At 38.8% G+C, this 25189-nt stretch overlaps 1 protein-coding gene across 3 annotated transcripts; it reads right to left on the bottom strand.

The window, feature by feature from the left end:
• Positions 1 to 176: 176 nt before the first annotated feature.
• On the bottom strand, positions 177 to 24283 carry per2 (period circadian clock 2). 3 transcript variants are annotated; one of them, XM_056743279.1, is made up of 24 exons: positions 24145 to 24283; positions 19507 to 19966; positions 16064 to 16162; positions 15194 to 15351; positions 14565 to 14686; positions 14176 to 14377; positions 13174 to 13225; positions 11920 to 12062; positions 10805 to 10883; positions 10609 to 10715; positions 9645 to 9795; positions 9072 to 9180; positions 8773 to 8913; positions 7986 to 8061; positions 7741 to 7906; positions 6693 to 6814; positions 6343 to 6528; positions 5377 to 5433; positions 4885 to 5142; positions 3907 to 4790; positions 3139 to 3316; positions 2606 to 2819; positions 1512 to 1662; positions 177 to 1401 (listed from the first exon to the last, which is right to left on the bottom strand). In XM_056743279.1, exons 2-24 carry the CDS (start codon positions 19878 to 19880, stop codon positions 1330 to 1332), a joined length of 4101 nt encoding a protein of 1366 aa, XP_056599257.1. In that variant the 5' UTR covers positions 19881 to 19966; positions 24145 to 24283; the 3' UTR covers positions 177 to 1329. The 3 variants fall into 3 exon arrangements, with proteins under 3 accessions (XP_056599257.1, XP_056599258.1, XP_056599259.1); XM_056743280.1 differs by lacking the exon at positions 5377 to 5433; XM_056743281.1 differs by lacking the exon at positions 24145 to 24283 and having other exon boundaries at positions 15194 to 15398; positions 19507 to 19539.
• Positions 24284 to 25189: the final 906 nt, after the last annotated feature.

Consider the following 25189-nt stretch of genomic DNA (forward strand, 5'->3'; position numbering starts at 1 on the left):
GAGCTCTTTTAATACATCTTAAAAACGCATCTCGGGTGAGACATTGAGAAGCTGATTGATAAAATGCCATACATAAAAAAGATGACAACTTTCTAGATGCTCATCAGAGTCAACTTTTCCAAAAGTTTTTTTCAAAGTTGCAACAAAATTTTTATTAAAATGACGGGATGCTTAAATTCATTATAAAAATATACTTTATTTAAGATTCACTTTTATAAACAATTAAACAGGACAGCATAAAGTAACACAATGTGTCCATGTTTCAAGTCACAGAATGCAAGCGCACATTTATTTACAATGTGGCCTATAAATTGTGATTAAAAAAAATACTTCATAACAATATCTGTTTCAAAATATAAGTTCTAATGTCAAGTCAACCAACCATGTGGTACTTTAGTTAATGAAGTCTCTTCTATTTGTCATCGACAAGGTTGTTTTGCGGTTTAGTAATGGTGGAAGCTGTGGTGGTTGGTACGACAGGTGTGAACAGTCTAAAACTGGCCAGGGTAGTTACGTAGTTTAAGAATTAATCTCCACCTTGGTAAAGTTCACACTGAAGTGCTACAAACCATCAAACAGGCTGCTTTTGAAGCAAACAGGCCCGTCTAAACAGGAAAACAGTTGCCAAACTCCTCAATCACAATAAAATACTTTACTGATAGCCAATATGCTACATTTCATGTGAAGGCTTAACAGATTCAACATCTGAAAATAAGATGCAATCGCTAAACCAAATCTCTAGGTCACCTTAGTTCATTTTGTTTATCTGAATCAGAACTGTCCAAGTTGAATAAATAATATTTCTGGTTCATATAAACTGTGTATAAATGCAAATTTACAGGATATCAGACAGCTATCCCACAACACAACATACTGTAAAGGTTCAAATCTATTCACATGGAAAAACATATAAAAGACGTTTTTTTTAGAAAAAGTGATCTGTACAGACAAAAATAAATTATTCACAGGAAAGTTTCAGTCATCAGTATACATTAACATAAGGGATTTAAAACAAACACTGGAAAGGAAATATATTCTCTAAGATAAAGTCTTTGGTCATTGAATGGACCAAAATCTAGCCTTTGAAACCACATATAAATATTATTTTAAAGTCTCAAAACAGAATCCACCCATTGATTCATTCATTCAGATATTTATACATCTCTAGACAAACAAACAACGGCAAACCATACATAGTCCAAGTCATGTGGCAAATGCAAGATGTCATCGTCCAATCAGATGAGGCCTGTACATGTGGGCTGAATCAGTGGTTTGTTAGGTGAGGGACCTGGACAAGTGTGTATTGGTTCCTCATTGGTCGTCTTCTGTTTACCCCATGTGCAGATCGGGTGGATCTTCTTCTGTCAGAGTTTCACTGAGCTCCTCGCAGCCGACACATGCCTGCAAAACAAACACATCAACATGAGTCGAAATGACGCGGCATCTGAAAAACCATTTCCCCCCTGAATGACTGAAATGAGTAATATTCCACAATGTTATGTAAAGCAGACCTTGACATCAATGGCTTTGGGTAGGTTGCCCCGTCTCATCCAGGGATGCACCTCAAACAGTTCTCTCTTCTGGTCCTCTGTAAAGAGCGGCTGATTCTTCTGCATCTGCCGCAACTTTTCCCTGTCCTCCTGCAAAACCTTCTGAATGTCGCTGCAATAACAGACACACACACAGGCACACAGTTTAGTGGCACAGCACACGTGCAAGACTGATTTTAAATAACTTTTCAGCGCCTCCTAATGGACACATATAAAAACAAAAACATTTTTACAAAAAAATAGGACAGAAAAAGGTCACAAATTTCTTGACATTTGATTTATGCTTCTCGCCACACTTGTATCACACAACAGGAATCTGAGAATATTACACGTGGCAGTTCAACATTTATTGTTCAAATGCTTTTTTCCACTTCACCAGAAAACAGAATCTAATCACATTTTAGGGCTTTATATTGATGCTAAATTTTATATTGTGAGATTTTTATTCACAATTCATCTATTATCTTTATCATGCCCTGATGTTTAACCCTGGAGACTTTGTAATTTCCATTATTCTCAATGATTATCATTGATGTAATAGACTTTAAATTATAAAAAATAAATATTTTATAAAAATTTATTAAATTAAATTATTATTTTTTAAAAAATATTAATAAATGGTAAGTAAATATAAATACTAAAACACTGTAACAATATTTGTTTTTGCATTTAAGGTCATGCAAAATTCAAACTAAATCATTAATCGATTAACTAAAATTGTTCTGAAATTGACCTAATGATTTTCAGTCTCTTTCTTGTTACCGACTTGAATTAAGAATGATTTTTTAAAACTTAAATTATAACTATAACGATATTATAATAATAGTTTTCGTCATTGGTGTAAACAGGCCTTAAGCCTATTTGCGGGGGGTTGTCTTAAAACAATCCATGGACCCCATCAGACATGTTAGGGTTTGGTATCCTAAAATTAAAACTAAAAGCATTACAGGCGGGTCTACAAATGAGGAAGAAGAAGTGGGTGTAGACTGGTAACGGACATTAGTGGTATAGTGCGGTACGGGTGGGGGTTGTTTCTACTCTCTCTGCGCACTCACCGAGACGGCAGTTGGTATGACATCGTAACATTTTCATCCACGTTGGCCATGAGCAGGCACATTGGGTCCGTCAGTGCATACTTGATCAGGTTCTCGCTGCCCTCCAGCAGCCCTGATCCTGTACCCGAGGCTTGCCCCTTGGCCTTATGGGATTTCTGTGATGAGTCCACACTGCCGAAGTAGCTACTGCTGTTGTTGCTGGTTTGGCTGCTTCCTGAAGAGGAAACACCGCATATAAAAGAAACTCTTCAGAGGAAGTGGAAAAAAACATTTTTGGTGCAGGTTGAGTACCGGGACCACGAATATGAGATTCGTCCCCCTTTGGGGTCATTCAGTTTCCTTTCATACATGTTACACTACAAACATCTCTACATTTACTTGCGGATTCTCTGTGTAAAAGAAATGACCTTGCATTATCTAGGTCTGTTATTTCCTAGAAATGACATTTTAAAAGCTGAATTACTTCTTTATCCAACTGATCTGGTAAAGTCCAATAAGACACGTGATATAAAATCAAAAACTCTCAAACTGACCGGTTCCACTGCCAGAACCGCCACTAGCAGACATTCTGCAGCCGTTTGAATGGGATCCCATGGAACATGAAGTGGCAGATCCGGTGCCGGACCGCGAGTCCTCTGGGAGAATGTCCAGGAGGTCACTAGACGACGAGAAAGCATCACTGTGCTGTCCGTCAACAGTTGAGCCTTCATCCTGAAAGACAGAAAAGGACATTTACATTTACGCATTTGGCAGATGCTTTATCCTAAACAACACTGTTGGTATTACCATGCTCTGCCAGATGAGCTACATGAACCCAGACCGCAAAGACTTAAGAACAACACCTGCTTTTGTGTTTGTGAACTCTAACTTTAAAAATTCATACAGTAAGGAGAGCTTTCACTCAAAGAAGACTCGTTCCAACATCAAAGAATCGCTCTTGAAAATGAACACCAACTTGATGTGCTAATAATGTATTACTTATTAAGAACTGGAGCCCTACAGGACATCATGTCCTATTGTCATTTTCAATGCATCTTATTGATTTATGTACTGTATATACTTTTTTTAACGTATTATTGAAATAAACTTTTCAATGTTGCACCTCCCCCCACCCAAGTGTTGAACTGCTATGGACCCTTGGTTTAAAGAAAACAAGGGTTTTACCTTTCTTAAAAAGGAAAACACCGCCACCTGTTGGTTGAACAACATAAAGTTGTCAAAGAAAGTTTTTTTTTCTAGGTATTCTGTGGTGCACATTCCTGAAAGTGTGCCTTTACAATGGTACACAAAAAAGGTCTCACCTGTGGCACAACCTTGTCAGTTGTTTTGGCCTGTCCGGTAGCACGCAACGCTTTCTCAACAATTCTTCTGCTGTTCTCCTGTTGTACAACAGGGGGCGCCGAGCTTTCATGTCTCTCAGCACAGCGTTGAGTCTCTTCTAACTGCAGAAGGTTGAGTTGCAGCGGCGAGCTGCATCGGGACTGAAAAAGAGGTGTGGACTGAGGGGTAGGGCTTCGTGACTCCTCCTCCATCAGCTCGGGTTCAGGTTGTTTCGGAGGCTCATCCGGGCATGGCTGGAACGGTTGCGGCTGGAATGCGGTCTGAGGGGTGAAAGGGTTCTGTGAGGTGAACTGAGTCTGTATGGTAAAAGTGGATTGAGGTGGGAACTGCGGCTGCGGGACGAACCCTGGCTGTGGTTGAAACATCCGCTGGCCTGGGAAACCTCCCTGTTTCGGGTAATAGGGCTGCTGTGCAGTGCCGGGCATCTGCGGGAACATGTAGTTGGGCAGCACCAGGGCCACCATGGGCGTGACCAGAGGGCCGGAGTACGCCGTCTGCATGGGAATGCATGGATCCAGGCCGCACTGGCTGTTCCCATTCATGGACGCATCCACCCCTGAAGGCATGACAACGGCCCCAGGGTATACTTGAAGCGGGTAATCGGGCATCACGGATGGATAGGCGCCGGGGTACGCAGATTGCGAGGTGTCCGACAGAGACCAGGAGGTCTGGTTGAGCCCCTGCAGTTGAGGTCTGGGTGGCGGCCTACGGCCAGAAGGAGTGCTGTCGGAGGAATCGTTGGGCTTGACACGCTTGGATTTGGTCTTCTTGTTGCGACCTCGCCGTGTTCCGCTGGTCTCTGGCGCGCCGCCACCCTGCTTACATGAATGGGGAGTGGGAACGGCTGTAGAGAGAGGGAGAGGGAAATACATTGGATGAATTTGCTCTTGGGCCATTTCTAAGTAAAGAAGAGAACATTCAAACGAATCCTTGCTTACCCTCAAATGCCACTTCTCCTTTCTGCCTCTCCAAATAAAGAGAGCAATCTGCTTTAAAAGCATGCACACCTCGCAGCTCTCTGAAGCGGCTCAGAAACGCCTGTTCTTCCTTCTGGGTGTGTGCCGCCAGAACCTGCTTGGTTAGGCCTAGTTTCTTGTAAGCCTCTCTCTCTGGACTGAGTGGCGACACTGCGGCCGGCGGGACGGAAAGACTCTGAACCTCAATGCCTTCAGCGCTAGGGACCTCCTCGGTGATCTCTGCAAACACGAGATGAGATCTTCATTCAACAACAGCAGACACAGCCTTTTCTTTACAGAGGCTTCAAGAGCGTCAAGCTCGTGTCATGCATGCTGGGATGGGAATCAGAGGAAAATGCATCCATTCTTGAAAATGACCGACCCCTTATTTTACTCCACAGTCAAACCAAGTCAATCAATCATTGGATGCAGTTATTTTTGGTGTCCCTATCTTTGTGGGAAGATGTTACTAACTTTGAAGTTTGGAAGAGAATTCTTGCTTTGAAGAGATTTGTCTTGTTGATGACACAACTAAAACAAAAAAGGTGTTTTACCACGGAACACATACAAAACACGAATAGCTACAATACAACTGAACGTACCGGCTCTCTTCTAAAACCTTGTGTGTTGCGTACACAAACGGCACTTCGAAGAGATTTGTTTTTAAATATTGATGCTGGTCTTACGAAATCTTAGATGTCCAAATTCACTTTTTTACAACAATTAAAAAAACAGTACTTACAAAAATTCAATATAATGTTTTGAAAGCTGAAAAGGACTTTTTAATACTTTTTACTGTTATTTGCAAAAAACCCAGTGACACATGAACATTTTTGATATTTGGCCAATTTTAATATTGTTTTTAAAACGATCATTTAATTTGGATGATGTTAATTTATGCATAACATTTTGCCAGCAAAAAAAAGCCTAGTCTAAACGTGTGATATTTGTAACCCTGGACCACAAAACCAGTTACAAGGGCGGTTCTACGGTGAGAGGGTATTCTGGGCTTAACCCAAAGAGATCCGTACATGTGTCAAAATACAGTTAAACTTCTGAAATGTGTGAATATGTGACCCACTCCACTTTCTCGTTTTTCAAAGCGCTCGGGAGCTTGCGCTGTTGTGGCATCTACAATTGCTAAGAAACCATGAGCTGTGCTTGCAGTGAAGGTGCCATAAATGCAAAATATTTTCAGCACTGACAAGGCTTGAAAAAAGAGCATTGCACCACATTAGGCACCGTGTTGTGCTGTATTTGATCACGCTTGTCACGCATCTTTATAAAAAAAAACGTATGCACGCAAAAGACGTGAAATATGATTGGCCCCTTAATGACTCGTACAGGGCTTCAGCCCCTTTAGCCCACCCCTTTCCCCGCCCTTTTTCATTAGGTTTTAGGACAGAGCCATTATAAAACCAGACAGAAATAAATAATTACCTTTTTTATCTCCCACATGTACGATAGTGCTGCGGTAGCTGCATTGGCTGGTGATGGACACCACACTTCCAGGTTTACTGAGCAGTGGAAGCGGAGCGAGAGACGGACTCACGACGCCAGAGCCTGGGGCCTTCTTTGACACATGTAATGATGAGAGACCCAGCCGGTCCTTTAAATGTCCAGTTTCTAAAAGAAAAGAACAGAGAGAAGCAGAGGAAATAAAAAAAGTTACAATTTACTAAAGAAATCAGGTTTTCTTTTACAGTCAGATCCGATCACATGAGACTAAGGTACAATGTAATAGTACATGACAAGATCATCAAGATGTTTTAAGTGGATTTGTTCAGTACCTTCAGACATTTGAATGGTGTTCTCAGTCACTCTGTGCTTATCCTCGTCTGAGGATGTTGTGTTTGAGGAGGATTGGCACTTTCTCTTCACTGTGATTGGCATGTTACAGCTCTCCAAATACCTGATGGAGAGAGGAAGCCATCGTCAATTTAAACAAGGTTTACAAATTTTGATTAAATTCAAAATAAAAGCACACAAAAGGGACCTTGCTTTGTCTTTATAACATTGTTGTGTACTATTCTGACGATATAATCCTGTTTATTAAAGTCGTGACATTGGAAAACTATTGGTACTTGTTCTTATCTCTAACATAGCAAACTTCAATGCAGACAAACACAAGCTAACCTGTAAAATAAAAATATCTTTGAAAAATATGTTTTTTCTTTTAAAAGATCTGTGTGATGGGGTTGGCATTCTTAATCCCCTTCGTGATTTTGTTACAGTTCAGTTTTTTTGTTTTCAGTGACATACCTTTTTAATTTTTGTTTAAATTTACAAATAATAGCTTCAGATAAACTTGAATGTTGTCAATTCTATAACAAGTTGTTTGCACAGCAAAAAAGGTTTATAGCAGATACTTCTATCGCTTTTTTAGATGCTTTTGTAAACAACTTACAAATAGAAGGTCATTAACATTTTGTCAACGTTACGGAAAATTATTTATGTTTTGGAAAGATATTTGTTAGTGAAACTTCAGTGACAGGTTTTAAATTTTGGTCAAAATATTGTGATACTATCACATTGTGAACCCAATATCATATATTTTATCCGTTTAGTGAGTTGAGTGTGCTTTTTATGACCTGCACATGACCGAGTTTCCGATGCGAAAGCCTTTTAATGCAATCCAGACATTGCAAAACAATGCAAATCAAATGTCCTGAAGACACATGAAGTTCTCATTTATGAGCAAACAAATGAACTGTGCAGGCCAGACGATCAATACATCGATGACATTCAGCAAACCAGTCGAGACAGTTTCTTTCCGTGCACTTCTAAGAGACCTTCACTAATCAGGTTTCACTGCATTGTGAGTTTCTATCTTCGTACCTTATAACACTATCCAGGCAGTTTATCTGCTGATAAGAGTAGACGGTCTGGTCTTTGAAGGCCAACTCCTCTTGCACAGCCGCCTGTTGCTCCTCGGTGGGCTCTCTCCAGTTGACGGGGTGCGCCGAGTCTTTGGGTCGTACCGCTGGACTTTTCTGAAGAACCTCTGCAGGGAAGAAGGTACAAATTCATTGACGTAGAAGAACGCAGATGCAGAGATTCACGTGGACATGAATTGTACGTACTCGCAGGGCTTTTCTTCGACTGCTGCTCCTGGCTTTTTTGCATGTGGATTCCTTTGCATATCTCCTGAAAGCTCCTCTGAATTAGCACAAAGACAAACCCAAATGAATATGAGCATGAAAAATGAATCCCATCAGAACTTCTGAAATTCGGATCACGACAAATGTTCCCCTCTGGGATACCTTATGACTCATTTTGGATTTTAATCCTAATGCTCTAGAATGCAAATGCTCTAAATTAACTTTACGGGCAAAACATTCTGTGTATGAGGTGCATGACACCTCGTTTTGTTTAATGTTCTTGAAAATAAACAATAAACAACAAACAATATAACATTAGATAGCGCTTAACATTTCAGTAGACGTGCTGCTCGGTGCCATTGTATTAAGCTCAATGTAAAGTCATCCTATTAATTCACTGCATTGGTTACACGTCTTGGTTACATCCGTTATTGACATATTACAGAAAAAATGTCCCATGCAAGTATTGACAGACCTGTATATTGCCGTGGCTGATAAATCAGATTTTTTTTAATGATCAGCATCGGCCGATACATTTTACAAGATTTTTTTTATATTTGGCTGCAATTATATGCATAAAATTGCGAGTAAGATGTAAAGCACAGTGCTTTCTTAATATCATCCATTAAAAAGCCCATATCGGTCGACCACTAAATACATGCAAGCTTATAAATGCTTTTAAATGACCTATAATTGTGAATCTTGATCCTCTCCAGACACAACAGGCACTCCATTAGCAATGCGTCTCTCAATGTGTCATGTGACTCACCGGTTTGGCCCGTCTCTCATCCTCGTCCTCCTGACGCTGGCATGTTCCATTGCCGTTACTTTCACTCGAAGATGCCACGCTCAGCAGGTGATCATTACTGCTCAGACTGCCATAACCGCTTGAGGCGTTGTTGTGCACCGGCTACACACGGACACATTAAGACACACACAAGTTTTATAGACTTTTTGTCAATAACATCTTTTCTTCTTTCTTACTAAAAGTTTGGAAACTTTTTCTGTAACAATATTTGGTCAGAGTTACGTAGTGAATAATACGTCGTTTTTTTTTAGTTTTGGCACCTGCAGGAGGAGTCTGTGAATTTGGTCAGTGATTTCCTGGATGTCTGAGTCCACAGCCTTCCCCTCAGCCACAGTTGGAGCTGCAAACACATCTTCATTCACTGGACCCCTATCAGGATAGACACAAATCATACATATCAAAACTAGATTTTTACATTTTCTAAAAAACACATTATCCTTGTGCAAAATCGTACAATTGGTGGAATTAGTTATATTAAAGGTTTTTGACGAAAGGCCTGACACCAAGGACGATAAATATAATTAAAAAAAAAAAAATTCTCAACACAACTATGACAACACAAACACAGAGAAACAATATCGTGAACATCACTTGAATTTTTTCCCACTGATGAATGAAAAAACATTAAGAACCACCGAAAAATCTATTGAAATATAAAGTTGGACACTAGTATCTTCATAATTTTCGTTCTTGTTGTGAACGGGCCTTTATCATACACTCAGTTCATAAAGTCAGTTTATCAAAATGTTACAAATACAAACGTGACCGTAGTGGTTGTAGTGTTACAACCCTAAATATATATTTTTCAATCTTTATTCATCCTGTGCACTCACATGCGAACTTTGTGCCTGCCGATGATAAAGGAAACTTTGCGGCTCCAGGGATTGACAAAGCTGGACCAGCTGGTATCTATGATGATGTACTCTCCGTTTCGAGCGCAGAAGCGGATGGAGTGGTCGAACGGTTGGCCGGCATTCTGCAAAACTGATGTGACAGAAGAAAAAGCTCCATCTGGTGAACTATAAACGGTTTCTTAACAGGCTTTTTGAATTGATCATGAAATGGAGACTCTTAACCCGCTTGTCTTACATGGTTTGATGTTGGTAAAACGGGCTATTCAAAAAGAATAAAGGGCGTTATCTATCGGGTCTACATTTGTGACCCTGTATCACGAAACCAGTCTTAAGTAGCACGGGAACATTTGTAGTAAAAGACAAAAATACATTGTACAGGTCAAAATGATAGATTTTTCTTTTATGCCCAAAATCATTTATACCTTAAATATATAAAAACTTTATTTTTGTGAATGGATGGCCTGCCACAGTGCCCCTGATTAATAACTTCAAAGGCAATTTTCTCAATATTTTCATTTTTTGTACTCTGAGATTCCATTTTTAAACTGTTGTATTTCAGGCAAATATTGTTCTATTCTAACAACCCAAACATCAATATCCAATCCAATCAAATCCAATCATCACCATGGTCACAGTTGGTCGTGAATATCTGAAAATCTGGGTGAAAGAGAGGGGTTTAAAAATATGAGAGCTTGGTGATATCAGCCATAAAGCAAATTCATTTTAGAGGTGGAGGACGTTATGTATTATGAAGAAAGATGAAAAAACGAATGTGTTTTTGCATTGTAAATAAAGAAAAAAAATGACACACACAGATCAACTTTGAGAAGGTAAATATGGACAGATTTAAATTTGTGTTCGCTGTCTCAACAAAAATGTTCTCAATAAAGAATAAAGTTTGTCAGTCAAACAAAACCAACTGTTATCCAATCAAAACACTCACTCCTCTTGTGGATGCCGAGCATGACCTGTCGATCACTGGGGTGCAGGTGCAGTAGGACAGGCGTGCCAATCAAATCCTGCGGTAGGTATCCTAGCAACGGAACAGCTCTAACACAAAAACACAACACAGGTTTAAACATAAGAAATGATGAAAATCTGCTAAATCTGCTAACTTTCAGCACAGGATTATTACTCACCTCTCGTCCACATCCTGAAACACACAGCTGGGAGTGTGTGTTGTGGTGAAAATCCGTTTGTCCGTTGGGATTCGGGGAGCTAAAGGGGGAACAAAAGTAAACAGCATCCTAAATCTTTTATCTTTAAAAATTGTTAAAATGTTTTCTTTGATTATCATCCATTTCAAATTAAGAGAATTCACAGAGGCTTAGAGTCACTAAGGGGCACCTGTTGATACTGATGAACTCATTAAAAGTATAGAAGAACTTACTTTGGCCATTTAACTAGACAAATTGTTATGACATAAAAATAAAAAATAAATCGATTTATTAACCAATTTTTTAAGGTGTCAACCTCGGATAATTTCTAAACAGTGTTGAAGGAGTAAATGTTTGCTTTTTTGCTTTTTGCTTATTGTCTGCCGTTTCATATCATTTGGTCTAAGTCATACATTTCAATGATATGTTTTTCATAAAATGTTTGTTTTGCAATAAATTTAGAATCTTGGAACATGAATATACCTAAACTGTACATGAAAGGTGCAATGTGGAGATTTGAGCGACGTCCAGCAGTGTGGTTGGAAATTGCAACCGAGGGCTCACTCCACCCCTCCCTTTAAAGATGTAAAAGCAGGTGAAATATGACTAACATGTCGTCACGTTTTCCTTTCTTTGCCAAAGGTGATAACGTATTTACGAAACACGCTACTGTAGAAACAACAGGGTGATTCTATGCATGGGGACCAGTTGTGTATGTAGATAGAAATAGCTCAGTATAATGTAGTAAAAACATAACGATTTATCATGACAACTCTGAAAAACATAGTTATGCATATTGTATTGCATTTCTTTTAAAAGACCCTCCAAAAAAATGACACACTGGACCCACATGTCAAAGTTTTTCTGTAAATGACAAAATATGCTGACAACAGAACAAGCTGTTCCTCAACTACTTTATTGCAGTTTTACATATCAAAACTTGGTCCTGAACCTGTTTTCTGAAACCAATAAATGTCAGGCTAATGGAAAATGTGTATCTTACATAGCATAAATAATCTGTTACCCCACAACACTTATATGTTTGAGAACAAGCTAAGTTATATCACAACAAAATACAATAATGGAAGCGGACGGACCTTCATAGCCGGAGTGCACCCTCTCTGCCAGCAGGAGGCAGCAGAAGTGATCTTCATAATGTTCAGTGTCCTGCACTTTCATCAGATAAGGTGTCATTCTGAAGGGGTAGTACTGAAGATCTCCCTCACACTCTTTCCCTCCGCTGAAGAAGAAGACCAGAGAAAGTTTCACTCGCACACAAAATCACATTTATAACACACAAAATAACTTTTTCCTTAACGTGTGGGTGCCATTGATGTCATTTGAATCTTATTGGAAGATGTCGCAGAACTACATTCGCTTCATTCTAAAGTCGACCGTGCAAAGTTCATTGGAGTAGGACAACTGCAATGACGCACAAGCTAACAACGGTACAAAAGTTTTAAATCCAACTGAGTCAACAACACAACATGTCATCTCATGTAAGATGACTCATTCCTTAAACAGTAAAAGCGCACACACACACAAAGGTTTACCCAACATTCAAAATTGGGACTAAACACAGACATACATGAAATTACCGCCTTCATGATGGGCTAGTTAATTCATTCAACATGAAAATTCTTTCGTCATTTATTCATTTATTTTTCTCATTATGTTGACCGTGGTTCAAACTGCTATCGGTTTAGTGAATGTTTTCTATTTCCAGCACATTTCTGTGAACCAAGCATTCCTATTCAAAGGAACAGAAGTTCACCGTAATGAATTTCCTCATACTGAATCGAAAAAGGAAAGATTATGAATAAAATCATGTTGAACAGATGGTGTACAGGTGCAAGGCAGCATACATTTACTCTCGACCCTCCAACCCAGAACCCAAATACAAACACACATTTTATGGGGAGTTACCATAGACATACAACACATATTTATTAAGGTAACCATAACAGAAACAGAAACAAATTGTATTCACAATTTTTACTATAAATGCTCAGAGGTTGCTGTTTTTATTTTTTTCTGTCTCCGATGTTTCGTACGGTGGTGAAAAATGAATGTATTTGGCATATGTAAAAGATTCTGGATTTGGGAAAATTTAATGAGAAATGTTTCTCGATTCATGTTTGTTCATATTGAGATCATATTAAAAAATATTGACATTTGACCACAGACACTTAGGGCAAAAAAACATTGAAGGCTGAAGAAAATCTTTCCATTTGGATTGTATTTAATCTCATTGATATCTAGTGGAAATAACTGAGATATTAAATAGATCTTATCTGTGATTTTTCTTTCTTATGTGAGCTTGTATCCAAAGTGCAGTTACACACACTGACCTGATGCGGCAGAAGAAGGATTTCTCCTGCATGCAGTCTGACGGTGACGATTCTGAAAGAGGAAAACAAGAACGTAATGACTTCAGGCAAAGTCCGTTTAGGGAAGTCGTGCCACTCGGTGGCCATGTTTACACGCGCATATGGGCAGTTCAAACAACACGTGAATGTGGAATACAAATATTTCTACAATTGGCGGCTAATATCCCAGTTAAACGACATATTTAAAAACAACATTTAAAAATGATGTACTGTACCCTAACGTTTGTTTCCTATGATCGATTTGCGCATAAGAAACCTAATTTTTCATGTTGCTTTAACATATTGAGCGTTGCGTTCCTCCCCCTTCATTTCAATGACGGAGTGACGCATCTTGTTAATTTAATATCTTTGCTTTAGGTTTAATTCAACAGGATGATGTCATTCAGAGGTGACCAGATCGTCGTTCACCTCCAGTAGAAATTGACTGCTTTTTCTATATATATTTAAGCATTACAAGCAGCATGCTGGCTTTGTTCATGAATAAGAATAATGTGCGTCTGTTATGTTGTGTTCTCGTAAAAGTGTTTATTCAGCATTTGGTGACTGTTTGAATCATACCGGTCCTTGAAAATCTCTGTGTAAAAGAATCAGGAAGCAAAACTCATTCCAATATTTAGTTTGCGTGTCCTGACAATGCACTGCCATACTTGACGTAAATGTATTCATAGTGTGGAAAGATTAATCCTAGAGATTTCACACTGACGTCAGACTTCAGCTCATATTGTTGATGTAAAAGATGTTTTTAAACTTTAGGTGCCAAAACCCCCACAACTGATCAGATTGAAAACAGCAGGCTATGGGAAATTGATTGGACTGGAAATTAAAAATCCATTTATGTAGAATCATCTTTTTAACATTAACATATAAAAGTGATATCATATCTTAATGATTCCTGTATTATTTCAGTGTTTCTCTAACATGCACACATTGGTCATGCGTGTCTGCTGTCTTCATGTGTCATACCTGCGCCGGTGCACATACTCCAAGACGGCAGTCTGTATGGTGTGGTGAAGCTATAAAACATGCTAACATCCTGGGGTGTGAGAAACTCCACAAATTTAGCGTTCTTGAACACCTCCCGCTTGCAATTCAAGATGGAAGCCGCCTGGTCTGAAATGTAGACGATCTTTCCAGTGATAAGCGACACAGCAACTGCAAAGATATCCTTCACAACAAGCATGCAATGATCAGTGATTTCTGATAAAAAAAATTACTCACATTTGCATTCAATACAGCTCTCTAAAGAAATCTACTTAACATAAATATTGTACATTATACAAAAGATTGAGGCACAAAATACAAAGATAACTAACTTACTATATACAATAAAGAGACATCATAGAGACACTCACTGTGTTTTTGAGGGTGTATTCAGATGTGATGCTGTCAATCTCTTCAATGGTATAAGATGAAACATCGAGCCCAGATGGCTGACTGTCATTTATCATAAGCAACTGGTAGGATTCTTCATTTGCTAAAAATATGGAAAACAAAACACCATAAATCTAACAAAATATTAAATCAAGCAGGTTCCATAATTCCTGGTAGATGATAAAAGAATAACCTAAAAAAAGGAACTAAACCAATCATCTAAGGTTACTTGACTACTTCTCTAATCTTTTTTTATTTGCAAAACACTGCATTAAATATAACTGTGGCTTTAAAAACAATACCCTTGTAAATATAGGCAAATATAATGCTGTTAAACATATTTACCATTTTCATATATTTACATTTAAGTTAAGATACTAAAATTATTAACTGAAAACAAATAAAACTAAAATTTACATGAATTAATCTTATATAGCAACATAGAAAAGAAACAACTAGATTATAAAATAACAAAATAGCAAAAATTAAACTAAAATTAACATTAAAAACTACAAATGCTGTGGGAAACTACACCCCCACTGTCAGACAAAGGCAACAACATTCCGATTGACTTACATAATTCTACAAGTCAGAAAAAAGTATTGCTCACCCTCCACCTGTCTGACGCAGCGTAGGGCGTATTTAAGCGTGTTCAGCGTGGTCGACTTGCTGCCCTTATTCCGCTTATCTTGAGGCAAACGAAGCTTCAGTTCCTTCAGAGTTTTGATCAACTCTTTCTGTGTCTTCGCCTTGGCAGACTCTTCACTACTGCAGGGGTCCACGACAAAGACATACGGGTCAGCAACAAAACCGTTCTTAAAAAGAAAATAAACATTTGACTGCCATCTGACTGTGGCTACTATGTTATACGCAGCGCTTTCTTCATAATTATTTCATCACGTCGTCAATCCAAATCTGCATGACTTTCTTATTTTCCGCAGAACACAAAAGAAGGTATTTAGAAAAATGCTGGTAGAGAAACACTGACCCCATTGACTTCCATTGTATAAACACACCCCCTGAGACGTTTCTTTAAATTTCTCTCTTTTCTTTAAATTGTTCCAGAAAGTCATAAAGGTTTTGAGGAACATGAGGGTCTATTATTTTACTATGATTTTTAATAGTACTTCTTTTTTTATATATATATCAATTTTTATTCAATGTAATGAACAGTTGTCATTTCTATCAATAGTTCATAAAATGTTCCATTATGAACCACTAGGGGTCTGCAAACCCTGGCTGGGAATGGCTGTGGTATTCTCATCACATTTACAGTACGGCATGGCTACAAGTGAGTTGTTTAGCCACAGTAATGAAAAACGATGCTGTTATAACTCTTTGATATACTCTACAGAGCCAGATTACGGACAAATATAATTATCTTTCAAAAAGAAAGAAGAACGCACAGTAAATAAATGCACTGAGACTTTTCTAATGACCTTGATGGCAGTTGGATGCAATGATTTTGTGCGTTTCTAACCTGCAGCCGCTGGTAGACGGGTTATCTTGCTCTGAACTTGCACTCAGAAGGCTGAAAGCGTTACTGCTGCTGGGGGGCGAAGGACTGTGAGAGTTGGAGCTGTAAATAAAGAGCACATAAGAAACCATCATAAACCACAGATGCAGTTGCAGATGTTGCACATTAAGAAGCATGTCTGGATGATCCTTGCCAATGTAACTTCATTCATATGATGCAGCTCTCAAACCAATGAGTCAAATCATGACACACACTTTTTCAGCATTAGTGCAAGATGTTAAACATTACATTTAGCACGACGTAACTTTGCATACCCTTTAAATGAACATGACTCCGCTCAAACCTGGCAGAAGCGTTCAGTTTGTGCGTTTCTTGGATTTAAACGCATGAACTGTGACCCACACAAACTGAGAGAACCACAAAAAGACATTTATTTTGTAATCCTGTCAGGTGAGTCTTTACAAAGAGAAATAAATGGACAAGAAATACAGAGAAAGCCTCAACTCGACAACCCAATCTCACAGAATCATTTTGCACAACAAGAGAAGAAAATGGGTCCTTCAGTCCAACATGGAGGTCAATCTGACTTTGCCGTCCATTATGTAATCTTCACCTGCGCCTCATAAACAGCATGTGTTATACTCGACCATGCCAGCATCAGCATGTCCAGGAATAGCTTGCATTGCAGGCTTCTAGTACAGTAGATCACTTAGACAGACTAAGATGGATTAAACCTCTCAATTTAGCATTCTGATTACTACAGAGCCCAGTGTCCAGCTAAATGTGACATGCTGGACGACAGGAATACACTAAGTGTGGTTATAAATAACCCTGTAAGGAGCTCAGAATAGACAGGGACTTCACATGTAAGAGGTAGGTGAGCTTATTATATAAAGTACATCTGTGTTCATGTACGACAAGTTTTCACGCTATCTATACTAAAGCAAATTTAGGAGGCTAATGAGATCGGAGAACTTTCTCTGAAAATTCTATATAGACCTACACATGAAAAAAGTTTGGCACTATGGTCATTTTATAAACAAGTAGACATCTCGGGTTCTCTTGCAAGATGCTATCCTTAAGAATATAATAATATATTTTTATTGCAAATGTGTGAGCAGCTCCTAATGGAAAAAATGAGAGCTCCTAGGCTGTGTATGAAAGCCTATAGATAAAAATTTGAATACATATGAATGAGGCATTTATGTCCTCCATATATACATACAGTAGGTCTAAAGGTTACAAAAAGCTTTGAACCACTTTAAATGACCTTCATCTGTTATAACAATGTCTCTTAAATACATCCAGTCACTGTTTTGTCACCATGAAATGTGAACAGGTGCAATAAGTTGCTAGCTGCAGTTCACTTAATGGGCACCAGTGTCGCTAAAAACAAGTGTTTCGGTCTTTACATTCAGTCTCTTTGAAGTATTAGTTTCGCTTAAATTAAAATTTGGGTTGAGTAAATAACAAATAACTCAAATTTTCCTTTAAAGGACGTCTATAAGTAGGCTGTAGGAAAGTCAAGTGCTTATAATATCACAAGTCACAGATTTGAGTGAGCGACCAAACTTTTTTTTTTTTTTTAAGCAGATACCACATGATTTGCACATCAAGGGCATTCATTGAAAGTGACGCTCCTAGACCGGTTTAGATCCTCCTTAGTCTCTTCCTACGCGGTGTCTCCCAGGGCTCAATTCACAGTTCCCTTTTTTTTAATATAATTTAATCACACCTTTTATATGCGACTGTACTTTACATTAGACCCAAAAACCCATGCTGGGCTGCAAGATAGAGGCACTTAACATAATTTGATTATGTCACATTGCAGCGCATTCGGCAGGCTTACCAAAAAACCATGTTGAATACTGTTAAAAAACGCAAGATTGCAGTCACTTCTGCACTAAATGTACAGTAGAAATAACATTACTACAGGACTTAAAACTCTTCACAAACTAACAATGTGAGCCAAAAGAAGAAGTGCATGAGAGAGAAAATCTCTAGACACAGCAAAACTGTTAGAAAAAGAAGATAACAACAATATATGTACGAGGACAAAGAGAGGGAAAAAGAAAAAAAGAGGAATACAAACGCGTGCCAAAAGGAGAAAGTCATGACGGCAGCAAACCGTCATTTTGGCCGCACCCGTCCTATGTGTATTAGAACAAATAATAGGTTGTCAATGGTAACCGTCGTGGCCTGAGAATGATGGAAAGACTTCCAATGACGCAATGATGCTGAAGCTGCCCAGACACCCTCAACGCTTTTATTTTTTAACAAACACCACAAACATTAAATGTTACCAGTCAAAACATGCCAAAACAGGACAGAGAAAAAATTATGGATTATGGAATCCAGCTGTGATGGTGCAAGTTATACAATTGTCTAGGAGTTGTAAAATATTTTGTCTACTTCGTACTTGATCTTGGAAACGAGCACGTCTCGCTTGTCTTACTCACGCAAATACACATTTCTATTGGTGTGTCTGGTACCACCAAAACCACACGCAGGAGTCATTTTATATGATCATAAAAGGCCAAATTCAATAAAAATGTGTTACATATAATAAATAACCATACAGCATTTTTTTTTCATGGATGTCAACAAATATAATACAGGATCCTAGTGTTAAACATTTACTGAGATTAAAAAAACTAATAAAATACCCCTAAACAAACTTCCTCGAAGGGTTTGAACATCAAGCTTTTTATTGGCCAGTATGAAGAATGTCTGTTGTGGCAACCACATTCATTTGGGTTTCTATAAACAGGCCTCTTAAACAAGAGAACATCCCATTAATCCAGGACTGAAGATGGAAAGGAATGGAGAAATAGTGCAACAGTTGCTGACAGATGTTAAATGAAAAAGCAATCGCAGCATGTGGTATAACAGGTGATGGAGCATCTACTGAACAATAGACCGCACACTCAGCATCCAACTTAACACACACAGTGGTTTTCACATTAAAAACATCTCCATGGCAACATCTACTCTGGTCCACAATATTAAAGTAAATAAGCGGTAAAGAGGTAATGATTGTGAAACTATCTCCCTTAGTCTGTTCGACGTCTGAATGTTGCATGTTGTTCACAAATCTCCAAATCAAATTTAAGCACAAACCAGAAGTTTTCTCTTTTTTTCTCTCAATAAAAAAATCTAATTTTGGAACCAACTCTTCATATAAGCTGCATGCACAGCAGGATAAATGCTGTTTAAAAATGTTTTAGATAGAGTATATTATATTACCATCATGCTCACCATCAGCATTACCTTTAAAGAACGTTAATCACAACATATACTGTACATCTAACACAGTTACAGCCCTTACAGACAGCAGAAGTTTGCTCTGTTAATAACAAATTTTTTAGAAAATGAAAAAAACACTTTCAAGTTTTGAAGACTAAGCAGTTATCACGACATCTAACCATCAGCATGAATACTATTACCTGTTATTACTCTCGGACGATTCAATCAGTGCCGAATCTTTGCTTCGGCCATTGGAACTCCCCGTGGACTCATGGCCGTGGGATTCGTTTTCATGGGAATCATTGCCGTGGAATTCCGTTCCACTCCCACAGGACCCGCTGCTCTTCATCTCCACGTCCTCGTGCAGGGAATGCGTCATCTTCCGGCTACCGTGAGTTGAGTTGGGCAGGTCCTGGCTGCTGTCGCTGCCTTCCGATGCCATGCCGAACCCAGCTCCCTCTGCGAAGTTGGCCATGCAATGCAGCGTCGCCATGGAACTGCAGCCGGCTGCCTCTTCCTGTCCACCAACTAGAGAGGAGAACCGGTACGTTTTGGAATCCAGGTCCTCAGACATCAGACAGGGTTTGAAGAAAAGAAGCCAATGCCAAGGAGATCATCTCATGTTCATAGTGCAGGGAATTTAGAGCAATGATAGGGTTCCTATGGGGAATAAAAACAGCAATGAGAATGTGGCATGTATGACGATGTGGACATGTGGATTATAACTTTTTTTGTTCAAATAAACGAGTAAGAAAATATTTTTAAAGTGTTAAATAAATGTCGCCTACCCTGATTTGCAATGTTAATCTTAAAATGTCTTTTTGAGCAATTTGGGCTGTCTGGTACGATTTTATAAGAAATGTCAGTTCACCTATCCAGCAATTTTATGATTTAAATAGAGATGGCATAATATGGGCAAAAGTTACAGATGGCAAATTTAACATAGCAAGATTCTTTGCCTACCATACAAAAATAAGTCGAAAGCCAAAGTGAAAAGTTTAACCGAAACTGTGACCGCAGAGTGGTGAGACAAGCCAAAATCTAAACCAAAAGACCCCCGTGAAATAAACAAATATGTTTGTGATGGAACAAACAGAATATGCTTTGAGCAAATCGGCAGGCCACCCCAAACATCGCCACCCCAACTACAATCACTTCTGTAAGTGCACTCTACTGCCCAACAACACAATATCAAAAGTAGAATAGTAAAAGCTAGTCATGGCGGTCTATCCCAAATGTTGTCGGGAGATCAAAGCTTAAAAAACCCAGTTTGATCTATCTGGCCGGTACAAACAGATCAACTTCTTTCTGTAACCCCGAGAGCCTAAGCACGGTGTTTAAAGGTGGGCGACCCCGCGACCCCTCACTGTGTCTGTGCACTGTCCTTTAGCCACACAGAGGTGGCATTTCAGCTTGTAAACACTGCTTTTGTTCAAACATTTCTTTTAATCCTGGCAAGCCCACATAAAAGGTGTCAGACGTCTGTCTAGACTGGACTTCAACCCCTATGTTCTAAAGGTCTCATAAACCCTTAAAGTGAAATTAAGGTCTTTGACCAGAGCAAAAGGTTGAGCCAGGTAAGCTGGTCAGGGCCTGAGATATGCCAAATTAAGACGGGACTCTTTTAACGTCTGGCTTACCACTCGTTCACCTGCAAGCTCAAAATAAACCACTAGATGAAGTTAATGGATTACCTGTTTGAACGAAGACTACATGCAGTGTGTAAAAATCCCATGTGTGCCCTTACAGCCGCAAAAGAAATTAAGAGACCATTTCAACATTATTTTCAGGTTTCCTGTTCGGTTTGTGTAACCCAGTAACCTACAGGGCAATAACACGACTGGTAACCTCTAGATTCCCAGACACACATTACCATATTTAAGCCCGCAAGCTGAAAAAAGTTTCTATGTCACACTTATTCAATTCCCGCCATGGGGTTTGAGATTAAAACGAATCTCCTAGTGTAAAAAAACGCAATATAATAGCACTGAAGAGGGGACCCAAAGTCTCTGTTTGATTTAAGCCTGTACACAACTACCTAGCAACTAAAACTCCATAGCAACACTTAGTGAAAATGCATATATGCGTGCAGTTACAAATAAGACGTTTTAACCTTTGTAACACTCTCACTCACATTCAGCTGTACATGTAACAAAACGTTCAAATGGTGCATTATTATCCATAAATGTGAGCTTTATTAAGACCTAAATGCATCTTCCTGAGATTTTCGCCGCCAGGTGTCTTTGTTAAAGAACACAGCATTTTAACATCACTATAACAGACAAATGTATTTCAAACCTTCCTTCTAATACAATAAAAAAGGGGAAAATATATTGTGCTCGGAGACAGACATTCGCCTATGAGCGGATCTGCAGTCTTTAAGAGCGTGAATGGTAAAAACTAAACAGAATGTGGAACATGCAACTATCATTAAATCTAAAAACGTGATAGGGGTCCTAAAGATGTAAATTCTGGTTAAATCAACACCTACAAATTTGACAAGGCAAGCTGAAGCTATAATAAAAGAAAAACACCATAACTTGAGAAATATTGCTGCTTTAATCTGGATGATAACAAAGTATACTTAAACACTGAAAATGTATTAAACTGTGATGCACGCACATGCACCAACATTCACAAGCAACTCTTTCTTCTATCTGTATGCACAGTCCCTAAAACATTGACTATACGCAACTTTTTGAAAATCATTCTGTTATTTCAAAACCATTGCAATGTGCATACTTGCAGGCTTTCAATATATTAAATTGTGCAGGCCTATAGGCTACAATATTCCTGTACTTTTTCAGGTTAATAGACAACCACTAGAGAAAGTGAGGATGTACAGTGAGGTCAGTAGGTCTTGCACGAACACCCCCACGGCCGAGAAAATATTTGTATTACAGTATATTACATTATCTCTAAGATCATGCGGTTCCAGGAGTGAAGAATGTCACATCGGAGGCTGTTTGGTTGTATGGTCATCTCTTTTATTGGAACAATGAAGAGGCTTCGTATTTTAAAACTAAATCAATGGCACGGGAAGGAGAGAAAACCGATTTATGCCAGTGCTGTACACAAGATATATGTCAGGATATGAGAACTGATTCATATTTTATGCAAACAAATCGATTTTATTTTAGCCTTCGACTGTTGGTGTAATCTCAACAAGGTGGCCCCTAAGGCAGTCCAGATCTACTATAATCCATAATAATATAAACCAGTTTTCATACAGCCCCTTTAATAGCTGAATTTTTCCTCTCAGGCGGAAGAGTGATGAAAAACATTATTGTGTGCAGTCACAGATCAGTCGACTCCCTTTGTGATGTAATCCCATGTCTGCTCCAAAGCACTCAGCGTGTAAAGTTTGGATGGAGTGTTCGTGTGGCTCCTAGCCAGAACTGTTATCTAAATACGTAATAAATCCTCTCATGCGTCATCACTTCCTACCCTCCTATTGCCAAGCTACTACGTGCTCAGCCCCAGTCACAAACTCCACTCGCAAGGGCCAGTGCTTTCAAGCTATCCTGTTGAACAAATCCTTGTTATCAGACACACATCACCACAAGCTGCTCGCCCACTCTCTGTGTCAAAGCCGGCGAGAGAGTTGAAGATCGAGCCATGTGACCACACAACATGTTTTTAAGACCACAAGCGAATTAATGCTACCACCGAGCAAAGAGATGATGCAAAGCACATCATTTGTATGAATGGTAGAGGGTCCATTTTCCATCTATATGGTACATGTATGGACTGTGTCCATCAATTCTGTCTTTGTCATTATAGAAACTAACATCCTTTATGAACACCAACCTTCATAGGAGCAGAAGATTGTGTGCTGCTTATAAGGTCATTCCAGCTTTCTTATCTTGCCTTACCAAAATACATATTACAGCAATCTTAAAATCTATGGACTCTCATTTGAATCAGCACCATTGATCTCACAAAACTAAATATACAAAGAAAATAATAAATAAATAAATTGCAATGGTAAGGCATGTATGCAAAAAAGTAAAATGCATGCAAAAACAGGCGCATATATTACTCAATAGATATTGGGCAAATTGTATTTGTTTTCTTAAAAATGGTATAAAAACAACCCAATTTATGATGAATTTAAATGACATTTAAACAACTTGTGCCAAGCTGATGTGCTAAATACATTGAGGCAGATTAGGCAGTTATGTTAAACGTCTCTTGTAGGACTAGGTCAGTTTTAACACCCCACAGAGTTCAAACTCAACCACACATAATACTGTGCTAAAACTGCCCTTTCAATAGCAATTTGTTGAACATATAGGCGACACATGTTGACACTTTGTAAATGAATGACCACATATTGATAGGCATCTGATTCAGAGTTTACATTTTTGTTACACAGAAGGCAAGAGATACTAACATACATGATGACTATATATATATATATATATATCGCCACAACAATATACGTAATTCTCAATGACTTTACTTTAGTAGTATTTCATTCTAGATTTTACAGTTTCAGTAACTTGCAACGTTTTAGAAAATGTAAATTTGAAGTAACGTCATTTCTCAAGGAAAGCAAAGAAATAAAGGGGACAATGAAGTAAGATATGGGGCTTGACCTCCTCACTGACACAGTTATGCAACGCACAGGTTTGATGGATAAAATACATAAATGTGTGGTATAAAAACGACCAAATCGACGCGTATTAATGCGTAATGATGTCATTCATGCCGCATCAGCAACACTATCTGTCCACTGCTGAAACTTTGTTTTAGAGAATCGGTCACAGTGCTTCAATGGAAAGTGTTATACAACCGCCCACCCGAGACCCGAAAACAAGACGAATGCATCCTACCTGGCAACTCAAAAATAAGTTTCTGTTATAGAGCGAGAATGTCTGTCCTGTCCGGATTAAATGAAAAATTCCTAAAATCCCAGTCTCGGTTCTCAGTCACAGAAACGCTTTGACACACTTCAGCAGATGCGCCGGTTTCTCGAATGCTGCCCTGGTTCCTCCAGCTCGCAGCATGACCTGAATTCAAGCTCCGCCTGTGGCTCCTCCCCCGCCGCGATTCTATTTGCCGAGCCTTACGGATTTCAATGAGAAGAACGCGGAAGTTTCAGGATCGAACGGTGATTGGCCGAGAAGGCCGCCGGTCTTTTTATATAAATATGTCAAACGTCTCACGTGGACATCCATGGCTTGTGACGTCGTGAGTTACGTATGGGCAAATCAGTAGTAAGGAGGGAAAGCTAGTGAATGGGAAGGGAAGAGATTGTGGTTGGTCCGAGTAATTGTATCTAGTTATACAAACGGTTATACAAGCGTGTGTACTGTCAATGTGGGCTCTCTTTATGCACCAAACACGTATATGCTCTTCATGCGATGCTTTGAGAATGACCTGTAAGGATTTGCGTCTGTATTTGACTATTTTGTTGCAGTGAATTGCATAAATGTATGCATGCAGTTACATATATACAAGATATCTGGGTACAGTAGCTCCTTATAGCATATTTTTATATGATTATGTTGAATATTGACAAAGTTAAATCTGCCACAGCATGCAAATGTGATATAGCAAGGTATTTTAACAGTAAAAAAGTTGAATTTAAATAGCAAATTAAGCAAATGCCTTACCACTTTCTGTTTATTTTAAACACTTGGCATTTCATAACATCTGAAATCATATATGTTATTTTATAACATCTCACAAGGATGCTATTTCATAACACATCATGTATTGTATAATTGAAACTGGTAAGGTGAGATCACTGACAACCCCCCCCCCCCCCACACACACACACACACAGTGTTGTCTTATAACATGGTATCTTCTACTCTTGCAACAGGAAAGCCATAAGCCTATATGCATGTTCAAGTTAAAAAATAAAATATACAA

This window comes from Triplophysa dalaica, chromosome 3 (assembly GCF_015846415.1).
Source record: "Triplophysa dalaica isolate WHDGS20190420 chromosome 3, ASM1584641v1, whole genome shotgun sequence".
In the NCBI taxonomy this organism is placed as follows: domain Eukaryota; kingdom Metazoa; phylum Chordata; class Actinopteri; order Cypriniformes; family Nemacheilidae; genus Triplophysa; species Triplophysa dalaica.

What these genes read in the sequence shown, in the direction of transcription:
- per2 (XM_056743279.1), bottom strand. Translation starts at nt 19,880, where the DNA reads ATGTCTGAGGACCTGGATTCCAAAACGTACCGGTTCTCCTCTCTAGTT. An exon ending in CTGCGTCAGACAGGTGGAGG is followed by an intron (nt 14,687 to 15,193) that starts GTGAGCAATACT and finishes CCATATTTTTAG; the next exon opens with CAAATGAAGAATCCTACCAG. An exon ending in ATTCTCTTCCAAACTTCAAA is followed by an intron (nt 5,143 to 5,376) that starts GTTAGTAACATC and finishes TCGTGTTTGCAG; the next exon opens with AGATCACCGAGGAGGTCCCT.